This window comes from Somniosus microcephalus, chromosome 12 (genome assembly GCF_052327205.1).
Source record: "Somniosus microcephalus isolate GS21.2 chromosome 12, FLI_Smic_1.0, whole genome shotgun sequence".
Lineage (NCBI taxonomy): Eukaryota > Metazoa > Chordata > Chondrichthyes > Squaliformes > Somniosidae > Somniosus > Somniosus microcephalus.
Genome location: NC_140998.1, coordinates 208,450,923 through 208,463,281, shown reverse-complemented (window position 1 = coordinate 208,463,281; position 12,359 = coordinate 208,450,923). Strand labels below are relative to the sequence as shown.

Here is a 12,359-nt window from a genome sequence, read left to right as displayed (position 1 = left end):
CTTGCGTGCGCGCGCAGCCGGGAGCTCGGGCCAGCCTGGGGCCCGGTGATTGACAGCGCGGGCCGACCAATAGTAGAGCGCGTTTCGGGACGGCAGACCAATCGGGGGGCGACATGGGTAGAGGGGGCGGGAGTGCCGGCGCAAGCCAAACTTCGGCGGTTGATTGACAACCATTCTCGACCAATCAGAGCGCGCGTTCGGGACGGCCGAGCGGACCAATCGGGGGCGGCAGGGCAAGGGGGGCAGGCGTGCCGGCGCAACCCGAACCCTCGGCGGGTGATTGACAACCCCCTGGACCAATGAGAGCGCGCGTTCGGGACGTCGGGGTGGTCGAGCGGACCAATCGGGGGCAGCATGGGGTAGGGTGCGGGCGTGCCGGTGCAACCAAACCTCGGCGGATGATTGACAACTCTCTGGACCAATGACAACGCGCGTTTGGGACGTCGGTGCGGCCGGGGGACCAATGGGGCGGCGGTAGGGGCGGGCCCAGCGAGTTTGGTTGTCTTTCGCTGTGGTGTGTGTGCGGGCCGGCGAGGAGAGAGAAGAGCAAAAAACGGCCCGCTAGTTAAGCTAGTAAAGGGGCTTAGTCGCTAGTTAGGCCAGAGATGGGCAACGTGTCGGCGGCGGGGCTGATGGTGCCGCCGGGTTTCGCCGTGCCGCCGGTGGCCGGGCCCGAGCAGCAGAGGGCGGCGGCGGCTGGGGCTGGGGCTGGAGCCGGGCCCGAGGCCCAGGGCAGGCTGCCCAACCCCGGCACCTTCGAGGAGTGTCACCGCAAGTGTAAAGGTAGGTGGGTGTGTGTGTGGGCCGGAGGAGGACTGCTGTCATCTAATAATAAATGTGGCTTAAAATAAAACCCCTTTAAGGGACTTTAATTGACCCCCCTTATGTCCCTTTATAAAAATGTGGCTTAAATAAAACCCCTTTAAGGGACTTTAATTGACCCCCTTGTCCCTTTATAAAAATGTGGCTTAAATAAACTTAGAAACATAGAAGATAGGAGCAGGAGTCGGCCATTCAGCCCCTCGCGGCTGCTCCGCCATTCAATGAGATCATGGCTGATCATCCAAATACAGTACCCTGTCCCTGCCTTCTCCCCATATCCCTTCATTCTTTTAGCCTTAAGAAATATATTTAACTCCTTGTATATATTGAATGTTGGCTTTCATTGCTAGGGGGATAGAATATAAAAATAGGGAGGTATTGCTTCAGTTGTACAAGGTATTGGTGAGACCGCACCTGGAATACTGCGTACAGTTTTGGTGTCCATACTTAAGAAAGGACATACTTGCTCTTGAGTCAGTACAAAGAAGGTTCACTCGGTTAATCCCGGGGATGAGGGGATGGACATATGAGGACAGGTTGAGTAGATTGGGACTCTACTCATTGGAGTTCAGAAGAATGAGAGGCGATCTTATTGAAACATATAAGATTGTGAAGGGGGTGGATGCGGGGAGGATGTTCCCAATGATGGGTGAAACTAGAACTAGGGGGCATAGTCTTAGAATAAGGGGCTGCTCTTTCAAAACTGAGATGAGGAGGAACTACTTCACTCAGAGGGTGGTAGGTCCATGGAATATGCTGCCCCAAAAAGCTGTAGAAGCTACATCATTACATAAGTTTAAAACAGAAATAGACAGTTTCCTAGAAGTAAAGGGAATTAAGGGTTACGGGGAGCGGGCAGGAATTTGGACATGAGTCTAGGTTCGGATCGGTCATGGCCCTGTGGGTAGCGGAGCGGGCCCAGGGGCCGTGGAGCCTGATCCTGCTCCTATTTCGTGTGTCTAATTCTGTTAGATTCAGGAGATGGTTCTGTGATAGTAGATTGGCGGTTAGGATCAGATCAGCCATGATCTTATTGAATGGCGGAGCAGGCTCGAGGGGCCGATTGGCCTACTCCTGCTCCTATTTCTTATGTTCTTATTTAATGAATTGGCCTCTACTGCCTTCTGTGGTATAGAATTCCACAGGTTCACCACTGGGTGAAGAAATCCCTCCTCATCTCAGTCCTAAATGGCTTACCCCTTATCCTTAGACTGTGACCCCTGGTTCTGGACTCCCCTGCCATCGGGAACATCCTGCATCTAGTCTGTCTAGTCCTGTTAGAATTTTGTAAGTTTCAATGAGATCCTCTCTCATTCTTCTAAACTCCAGCGAGTATAAGCCCAATCGACCCAATCTCTCCTCATACGTCATTCCTGCCATCCCAGGTATCAGCCTGGTGAATCTTCACTGCACTCCCTCCATGGCAAGAACATCCTTCCTCAGATAAGGCGACCAAAACTGCACACAATACTCAAGGTCCCCTTTAAGGTACTTTAATTGACCCCCCCCAATATCCCTTTTATAAAAATGTGGCTTAAAATAAACATATGAATGTAGGAGGTATGATCAGTAAGTTTGCAGATGACACGAAAATTGGTGGAGTGGTAAATTCTCCTTCTTAGGCAGTCCCTCGGAACCGAGGATGACTTGCTTCCACATTAAAAATGAGTTCTCTGGTGACTGATGAGTCCAATGCGGGACCTACAGTCTCTGTCACAGGTGGGGCAGACGGTGGTTGAAGGGGCGGGTGGGTGGGGTGCTTGGGTTGACGTGCGCTGCCTGCGCTTGGCTTCCGCTTGCTCCCGGCGAAGAGACTCGAGGTGTTCGGCGCCTTCCCGGATGCTTCTCCTCCACTTTGTGTGGTCTTGGGTCAGGGATTCCCAGGTGTCGGTGGGGATGTTACACTTTTTCAAGGAGGCTTTGAGGGTGTCCTTGAAGCGATTCCTCTGCCCACCTGGTGCTCTCTTGTCGTGTCGGAGTTCCGAGTAGAGCGCTTGTTTTGGGAGTCTCGTATCGGGCATGCGGACGATGTGACCCGTCCATCGGAGCTGATCGAGCTTTGTCAGAGCTTTGATGCTGGGGATGTTGGCCTGAGCAAGAACACTGACATTGGTGCGCCTATCCTGCCAGTGGATTTGCAGGATCTTGCGGAGGCAGCGTTGGTGGTACCTCTCCAGTGCTTTGAGGTGCCTGCTGTACATGGTCCGTGGTAAATAGCGAGGAGGGAAGCCTCAGGCTGCAGGACGTTAAATGGGCAGAACAGTGGCAAATGGAATTTAACCCAGAAAAGTGTGAGGTGACGCATTTTTGGAGGACTAACAAGGCAAGGGAATACACGATGAATGGTGGGACCCTAGGAAGGACAGAGGATCAGAGGACCTTGGTGTGCATGTGCATAGATCCCTGAAGGCAGCAGGACAGGTAGATAAGGTGGTTAAAAACGCATATGGGATACTTGCCTTCATTAGTCGAGGCATAGAATGCAAGAGCAGGGAGGTTATGATGGAGCTGTACAAAACGCTAGTTAGGCCACAGCTGGAATACTGTGTGCAGTTCTGGTCGCCACACTATAGGAAGGATGTGATTGCATTGGAGAGGGTGCAGAGGAGATTCACCAGGATGTTACCTGGGCTGGAGCGCTTCAGCTATGAGGAGAGACTGGACAGGCTGGCGTTGTTTTCCTTAGAGCAGAGAAGGCTGAGGGGGGGACCTGATTGAGGTGTGCAAAATTATGAGGGGCATAGATAGGGTAGATAGAAAGGAATTTTTCCCCTTAGTAGAGGGGTCAATAACCAGGGGGCATAGTTTCAAGGTAAGGGGCGGGAGGTTTAGAGGGGATTTGAGGAAAAACTTTTTCACCCAGAGGGTGGTTGGAATCTGGAACTCACTGCCTGAAAGGGTAGTAGAGGCAGGAACCCTCACAACATTCAAGAAGCATTTAGGTGAGCACTTGAAACGCCATAGCATACAAGGATACGGACCAAGTGCTGGAAAATGTGATTAGAATAGACAGGGCTTGATGGCCGTCGCGGACACGATGGGCCGAAGGGCCTCTTTCTGTGCTGTATAACTCGATGACTATGAGGGACTTTAATTGCCCCCCTCATCCCCCTTTATAAAATGTGGCTAAAGAATCAATCCCTTTTGAGGGTCTATAATTACGCCCCCCCCCCCCCCCCCCCCATTTACAGATCAATTGCTCAACCAATGTGGTTAAAAATAAAGCCTTTAAGGGACTTTAATTGACCCCCACACACCCCGAGTCAGGCACCCTGTGCGGCTTAAAAAAAACCTTTAAGGGACTTTAATTAACCCACCCCCATCTCCCTTTACAAAATGTGGTTGAAAATAAAGCCTTTAAGGGGCTTTAATAAACCCACATCTCTTCTCTCCGCGCCCCCCCCCCCCCCAATTAAGAGATCAATTGCATGTGCTGGGGAATAGGAGTAGGGCAACTTTCAGACTGCTCGCCCGTGCCTGCCGAGCTGCCGCCGTGGCTCGTCCGCCTCTCACGCCTCCGAGCTCAGTCACCAAGAGATCCAATTGGGAATTCAGAAAGGACCGTCTTTTCCCAGGGTTCTGCTGGTAAAACATAGAAACATAGAAGATAGGAGCAGGAGTAGGCCATTCGGCCCCTCGAGCCTGCTCCACCATTCAATGAGATCATGGCTGATCATCCAAATTCAGTACCCTGTCCCTGCCTTCTCCCATATCCCTTGATCCCTTTAACCTTAAGAAATATATCTAACTCCTTTTTGAATATATTTAATGAATTGGCCTCCACTGCCTTCTGTGGTAGAGAATTCCACAGGGGTTCACCACTCTGGGTGAAGAAATTCCTCCTCATCTCTGTCCTAAATGGCTTACCCCTTATCCTTAGACTGTGACCCCTGGTTCTGGACTCCCCGACCATCGGGAACATCCTTCCTGCATCTAGTCTGTCAAGTCCTGTTATAATTTTATAAGTTTCAATGAGATCCCCTCTCATTCTTCTAAACTCCAGCGAGCATAAGCCCAATCGACCCAATCTCTCCTCATACATCATTCCTGCCATCCCAGGTATCAGCCTGGTGAATCTTCGCTGCACTCCCTCCATGGCAAGAACATCCTTCCTCAGATAAGGTGACCAAAACGGCACACAATACTCCAGGTGTGGTCTCACCAAGGCCCTGTACAACTGCAGCAAGATTTAGATGAGGAAAGAAGGGAGGACTAGTGGGGCCGAATGGCCTGTTTCTGTGCCGCATATCCTGTGTAATCCTCTGAGCTTCCCTCCAGAGAGTCTTGATCCAGGTCGGCGCTTCCCGATGCCGCACACTCGAGGGAGCGCCCCGCTGCTGGAAGGGTGAGATGTTAAACCGAGGCGCCCCCACCCCTGGTTTGCCGGGCTGTTAAAGATCCCATGACGCAGGCTGTGCAGTTTTACCCGCCAGTATTCCTCCTTCAACACAACACTGTCAAATTACCCGGTCAGCAATCGCATTTGCTGTTTTACTGGGCTCTTGTCAGCATTTATTGCGAAACAGCGGAGACTGCGTTTCAAAAATAATCAATCGGTTGGGAAGCTCTCGAACGGTTTTCAAGATATTAAGGAGAACTGAGTGTGAGTCAGCAGAGAGTGCTGTGAGTTTGGGTAAGTGTGAGAGTTCTTCAGTTGTTTCTCTTTAAATCATTCTTGATAAGATTACTTAAGCAGTTTCAGTGAAGGGGAAAAGTTAAATATTTGGGATTCTGTTGGTTTAAGAAGAGTAAAAGAAGGTAACACTGCAGTAGGAGTAAATTGGCACAGCAGGCAGTGGAAACCAGTTCTCTAACCAATCAGCAGGGGTGACTCATTTGGCTGTGAACAAACAAACAGTATAAAAAGACCAGTGCTAGTGCGAGCAAGCACTGAGTGCGAGTCAGCAGAGAGTGCTGTGAGTTAGGGTAAGTGGGGTGTTAGGTGCTCTTTTCAAACTTTAACTCTGTGGGTTGTAGTTAATAAGGCCTTTCTGGTGCAGAGTGACTGTTGGAAAACCATTTAACTGGTGTAATTAGAGGGATTGATTTAATTTAAATCCAATTAATTAAAGGGGATACTAGCATCTATAATCGGGCAGAGGGTGTCCATAACCAACAATAAAAAATTTAATTAATTACATAGAATGGAGCAGGTGATGTGTTACTGTTGCAAAATGTGGGAGCCGGTGGACCCCATTGAGGCTCACGGTGATTACATCTGTGACAAGTGTCTGCTGCTACAGGAACTCCAGCTCCGTGTTGATGAGCTGGAGTCTGAGCTTCAGACACTGCGACACATCAGGGAGGGGGAGAAGTACCTGGACTCTGTGTTTCAGGAGGTGGTCACACCTATGAAGTTAATTAATTCAGATGTAGCCCATGGTCAGGGACAGGACGGTGTGACTACGAGTGAGGCAGGTACGGGGATCCAGGAGGTAGTGTTGGAGGAGCCGCAGCCCTTGCTCTTGTCCAACAGGTTCGAGGTTCTTACTCCCTGTGAGGACAGGAGCAGGGATTGCAGGGAGGATGAGCAGCTTGGCCACAGCACCGTGGAACGGGGGGCCATTCAAGAGGGGGGAGTAAATAGAAATGTTGTAGTGGTAGGGGATAGTGTTATTAGGGGGATAGATAGAGTTCTCTGCAGCCGAGAGCGAGAGTCCCGAAGGCTGTGTTGCCTACCCGGTGCCAGGGTTAAGGACATCTCCTCTGGGCTGGAAAGAAACTTGCAGTGGGAGGGGGTGGATCCCGTTGTCGTGGTCCATGTTGGTACAAACGACGTAGATAGGACAAGGAAGCCGGTTCTGTTAAAGGAGTATGAGCAGCTAGGGGTCAAATTAAAAAACAGAACCTCAAGAGTAATAATCTCTGGATTATTACCTGAGCCAAGAGCGAATTTGTCTAGGACAAATAAAATTAGAGAGTTAAATGCGTGGCTCAAAGACTGGTGTGGGAGAAATGGGTTTTGCTTCCTGGGACACTGGCACCAGTACTGGGGCAGGAGGGAGCTGTTCCGTTCGGACGGGCTTCACTTGGCCAGTGCTGGGACTAGTGTCCTGGCGAATCATATAACTAGGGCTGTAGAGAGGACTTTAAACTAACTAGTGGGGGGGAGGTTCCTAGAGAGCAAATAATAAAAATGACAACAGAGAAGGTCATAGACTTAGGTAGCAGTGGGGAAATTAAAAACCAGAGCGTGTCAGGAAGGGGCAGAAGGTATGGAGTAAAAGGTAAAGTAATAAAAAGGGCAAAAGCAGGAACTAAGTGTCACAAAACATATTTGAAAGTTCTCTATCTGAATGCACATAGCATTCGTAACAAAATAGACGAGTTAATGGCACAAATAACTACATATGGGTATGATCTTGTGGCCATTACAGAAACATGGCTGCAGGGTGACAATGCCTGGGAATTAAACATACCAGGTTATTTAACGGACAGGCAGGAAGGAAGGGGAGGTGGGGTGGCTATGTTAATAAAGGAAGGAATCACTGTAATACAGAGAAAAGATATTGGGTCAAAAGATCAGGATAATGAAACAGTTTGGGTGGAGATAAGGAATAAGGGGAAAAAAACACTAGTGGGCGTAGTCTATAGGCCTCCGAACAGTTGCAACTCTGGACGGAGTATCAATCAGGAAATAGTTGAGGCTTGTAATAAGGGAACATCTATAATTATGGGGGATTTTAACTATCATATTAATTGGACAAATCAAATTGGGCAGGGCTGCCTTGAGGATGAGTTCATTGAGTGTATTAGGGATGGATTTCTTGAGCAGTATGTAACTGAACCGACCAGGGGGCAAGCAACCTTAGATCTGGTCCTGTGTAACGAGACAGGATTAATTAAAAATGTCCTAGTAAAGGATCCCCTTGGAATGAGTGACCATAACATGGTTGAATTCCATATTCAATTAGAGGGTGAGAAGGTTGGATCTCAAACAAGCGTGCTGAGCTTGAATAAAGGAGACTATGAAGGTATGAGAGCGGAATTGAGTAGAGTGGATTGGGAAAATAGATTAAAGGGTAAAACGGTACATGATCAGTGGTGTACATTTAAGGAGTTATTTTACAACTTCCAAAAAAAATATATTCCACTGAGAAGAAAAGGGTATAAAAGAAAAGACAGCCATCCGTGGCTAAGTAAAGAATTTAAGGATAGTATTCGACTAAAAACAAGGGCATATAAGGTAGCCAAATCTAGTGGGAGGATAGAGGATTGGGAAAACTTTAAAAGACAGCAAAAAATAACAAAAAGATTGATTAAGAAAGGGAAGATAGATTATGAAAGTAAATTAGCAAAAAATATAAAAACAAATAGTAAGAGTTTTTATAGTTATATAAAAAGAAAAAGGGTGGCTAAAGTAAATGTTGGTCCCTTAGAGGATGAGACCAGGAAATTAATGGTGGGAAATATGGAGATGGCAAAAACACTGAATATTTTGTATCAGTCTTTACAGTAGAGGACACTAAGAATATCCCAACACTGGGCAAACAGGGGGCTATAGGGGGGGAGGAGCTAAACACGATCAAAATCACTAAGGAAGTGGTACTCGGTAAAATAATGGGACTCAAGGCGGATAAATCACCTGGACCTGATGGCTTACATCCTAGGGTCTTCAGGGAAGTGGCGGTAGGGATTGTGGATGCATTGGTAATAATTTTCCAAAACTCCCTGGACTCAGCAAAGGTCCCGGCAGACTGGAAAACTGCAAATGTAACACCCTTATTTAAAAAGGGCAGTAGACAGAAGGCTGGAAACTATAGACCGGTTAGCCTAACATCTGTGGTAGGTAAAATTTTGGAGTCCATTATTAAGGAGACAGTAACAGGACATTTGGATAAACATAATTTAATAGGACAAAGTCAGCATGGTTTTATGAAGGGGAAGTCATGTTTGACAAATTTGCTGGAGTTCTTTGAGGAAGTACCATATAGGGTGGGTAAAGGGGAACCAGTGGACGTAGTGTATTTAGACTTCCAAAAGGCATTTGACAAGGTGCCACACAAAAGATTATTGCTTAAGATAAAAAATCATGGGATTGGGGGTAATATTCTGGCATGGATAGAGGATTGGCTATCTAACAGAAGGCAGAGAGTTGGGATAAATGGTTCATTCTCAGACTGGCAATCAGTAACTAGTGGTGTTCCGCAGGGGTCAGTGCTGGGTCCCCAACTCTTTACAATCTATATTAACGATTTGGAGGAGGGGACCGAGTGTAACATATCAAAGTTTGCAGATGATACTAAGATGGGAGGGAATGTAGTGAGTGAGGAGGACATAAAAAACCTGCAAGGGGACATAGACAGGCTAAGTAAGTGGGCAGAGATTTGGCAGATGGAATACAATACTGGAAAGTGTGAGGTTATGCACTTTGGCAGGAAAAATCGTAGAGCAAGTTATTATCTTAATGGCAAGAAACTGGAAAGTACTGAAGTACAAAGGGATCTGGGGGTCCTGGTGCACGAAACTCAAAAGGTTAGTATGCAGGTGCAGCAAGTGATTAAGAAGGCCAATGGAATGTTGGCTTTCATTGCTAGGGGGATAGAATATAAAAATAGGGAGGTATTGCTTCAGTTGTACAAGGTATTGGTGAGACCGCACCTGGAATACTGCATACAGTTTTGGTGTCCATACTTAAGAAAGGACATACTTGCTCTCGAGTCAGTACAAAGAAGGTTCACTCGGTTAATCCCGAGGATGAGGGGATGGACATATGAGGAGAGGTTGAGTAGATTGGGACTCTACTCATTGGAGTTTAGAAGAATGAGAGGCGATCTTATTGAAACATATAAGATTGTGAAGGGGGTGGATGCGGGGAGGATGTTCCCGATGATGGGTGAAACTAGAACTAGGGGGCATAGTCTTAGAATAAGGGGCTGCTCTTTCAAAACTGAGATGAGGAGGAACTACTTCACTCAGAGGGTGGTAGGTCCATGGAATATGCTGCCCCAAAAAGCTGTAGAAGCTACATCATTACATAAGTTTAAAACAGAAATAGACAGTTTCCTAGAAGTAAAGGGAATTAAGGGTTACGGGGAGCGGGCAGGAATTTGGACATGAGTCTAGGTTCGGATCGGACATGGCCCTGTGGGTAGCGGAGCCGGCCCAGGGGCCGTGTAGCCTGATCCTGCTCCTATTTCGTGTGTCTAATTCTGTTAGATTCAGGAGATGGTTCTGTGATAGTAGATTGGCGGTTAGGATCAGATCAGCCATGATCTTATTGAATGGCGGAGCAGGCTCGAGGGGCCGATTGGCCTACTCCTGCTCCCATTTCTTATGTTCTTATGCGAACTGATAGGGTTGATAGAGAGAAACTATTTCCGCTGGTTGGGGAGTCTCGGACGAGGGGGCAGAGTCTAAAAATTAGAGCCAGACCTTTCAGGAGTGAAGTTAGGAAACACTTCGACACACAAAGGGTGGTAGAAGTTTGGAACTCTCTTCCGCAAACGGCAATTGATGCTGGGTCAATTGTTCATTTTAAATCAGAGATTGATAGATTTCTGTTAACCAAAGGTATTGAGGGATATGGGGCAAAGGCGGGTGGATGGGATTAGGTCACAGATCAGCCCTGATCTCATTGAATGGGGGACTGAACTGCCCCCTCCTGTTCCTATGTTCTTAGATTGTAACGGGGATTATATTATAAGGAAGAACATGCAATTATATCGCGCCTATCACCACCTCCAGACATCCCAAAGCACTTTTCTGCCAATGAAGTAGTTTTTGAGGTGTTGTAATGTAGCAATTATTACACGTGTGTTTATGGTACAATAATTGTAGTGCTCTGCTGACATATATCTCGTAATGTTATATCGACTTTATTATTCAGTTGCAAGATTCATTTTGACAGTTTTCGACGCTTCATTCCCTTCCTAGCCCTGATGAGTTTGGGTTTTGCTGGGTTTGGCTTCATGGGAGTCAGCTGCTCGTCAGTGTGAGCCGAGACACCTCGAGTAATGTCCAGACCCCCTCCTGATGGTAAATACGCAGCCGGTGTGACCTGAAGATATTCCAGGCCGACACTCGCCAGTGCCAGTACTGAGGGAGCGCCGCACTGTCGGAGGGGCAGTACTGAGGGAGCACCGCACTGTCGGAGGGTCAGTACTGAGGGAGCGCCGCACTGTCGGGGCAGTACTGAGGGAGCGCCGCACTGTCGGAGGGGCAGTACTGAGGGAGCGCCGCACTGTCGGAGGGGCAGTACTGAGGGAGCGCCGCACTGTCGGAGGGGCAGTACTGAGGGAGCGCCGCACTGTCGGAGGGGCAGTACTGAGGGAGCGCCGCACTGTCGGAGGGGCAGTACTGAGGGAGCGCCGCACTGTCGGAGGGGTGGTACCGAGGGAGCACTGCACTGTCGGAGGGGCAGTACCGAGGGAGCGCTACACTGTCGGGGGGGCAGTACTGAGGGAGCGCCGTACTGTCGGAGGGGCTGTACTTGGGGAGCACCGCACTGTGGGAGGGGCAGTGCTAAGGGAGCGCCGCACTGTGGGAGGGGCAGCACTGTGGGAGCGCCGCACTGTCGGAGGGGCGGTACTGAGTGGGGCAGTACTGAGGGAGCGCCGCACTGTCGGAGGGGCAGTGCTGAGGGAGCGCCGCACTGTCGGAGAGGCAGTACTGAGGGAGCGTCGCACTGTCGGAGGGGTGGTACTGAGGGAGAGCCGCGCTGTCGGAGAGGCAGTACTGAGGGAGCGTTGCACTGTCGGCGGGGGCGATACGGAGTGGGGCAGTACTGAGGGAGCGCCGTACTGTCGGAGGGGCAGTACTGAGGGAGTGCCGCACTGTCGGAGGGGCAGTACTGAGGGAGCGCCGCACTGTCGGAGGGGCAGTACTGAGGGAGCGCCGCACTGTCGGAGGGGCAGTACTGAGGGAGTGCCGCACTGTCGGAGGGGCAGTACTGAGGGAGCGCCGCACTGTCGGAGGGGCAGTACTGAGGATGAGACGTTAAACTGGGTGGGTGTGAAAGATCCCATGGCCACTATTTCGAAGAAGAGAAGGGGAGTTCTCCCCGGTGTCCTGAGCCAACATGTACCCCTCAACCAATGTCATTTTATTTTTAAAAATGGTCTGGTCATTTATCTCATCGCTGTTTGTGGGAGCTTGCTGTGCGCAAATAGGCTGCTGCGTTTCCAACAGTGACCACACTTCAAAAAGTACTTCATTGGCTGTGAAGCGCTTTGGGACGCCTGGTGGTGGTGAAAGGTGCTGGAGAAATGCAAGTCTTTTTTTTTAATCAGGTAATTCAGGGAAATCTAGCTCTGCTGGTGTTGAGTGGGTAACCAGAGGGCATTAATATAAGACGAGGACCCATAGAACAAAGAGAGAGGTTAGCTGAAACTATTTTACACTCTGGCCTGTTCGGACATGGAATGCCCAACTACAAGCAGTGGTGGGATCAGAATCCATGAGAGCATTTAAAAGGAAGGTGCGTACACAATTGCAAAGGGCAGGGCAATGGGACTAATTGGACAAAGAATGCTGCAAGTGTGATGGGCCGAATGGTACTAGAATTTCAAGGGAGAGTTGTGCTTTGTGCATGGAAT

The 12,359-nt window shown here is 49.1% G+C and overlaps 1 protein-coding gene across 15 annotated transcripts in view; it reads left to right on the top strand.

Annotated features, from left to right (window-relative positions):
* Positions 1-490: 490 nt before the first annotated feature.
* The window catches only part of LOC147109981 (mitochondrial import receptor subunit TOM40 homolog), a 69,077-nt gene continuing 57,208 nt past the window's right edge, over positions 491-12,359 (top strand). For all 15 annotated transcript variants that reach the window (XM_086003976.1, XM_086003967.1, XM_086003971.1 and 12 more), the window contains exon 1: positions 491-783. In XM_086003976.1, the coding sequence (XP_085860102.1) occupies positions 606-783 (178 nt within the window). In that variant the 5' untranslated portion in view covers positions 491-605. The remainder of the gene's footprint in view (positions 784-12,359) is intronic.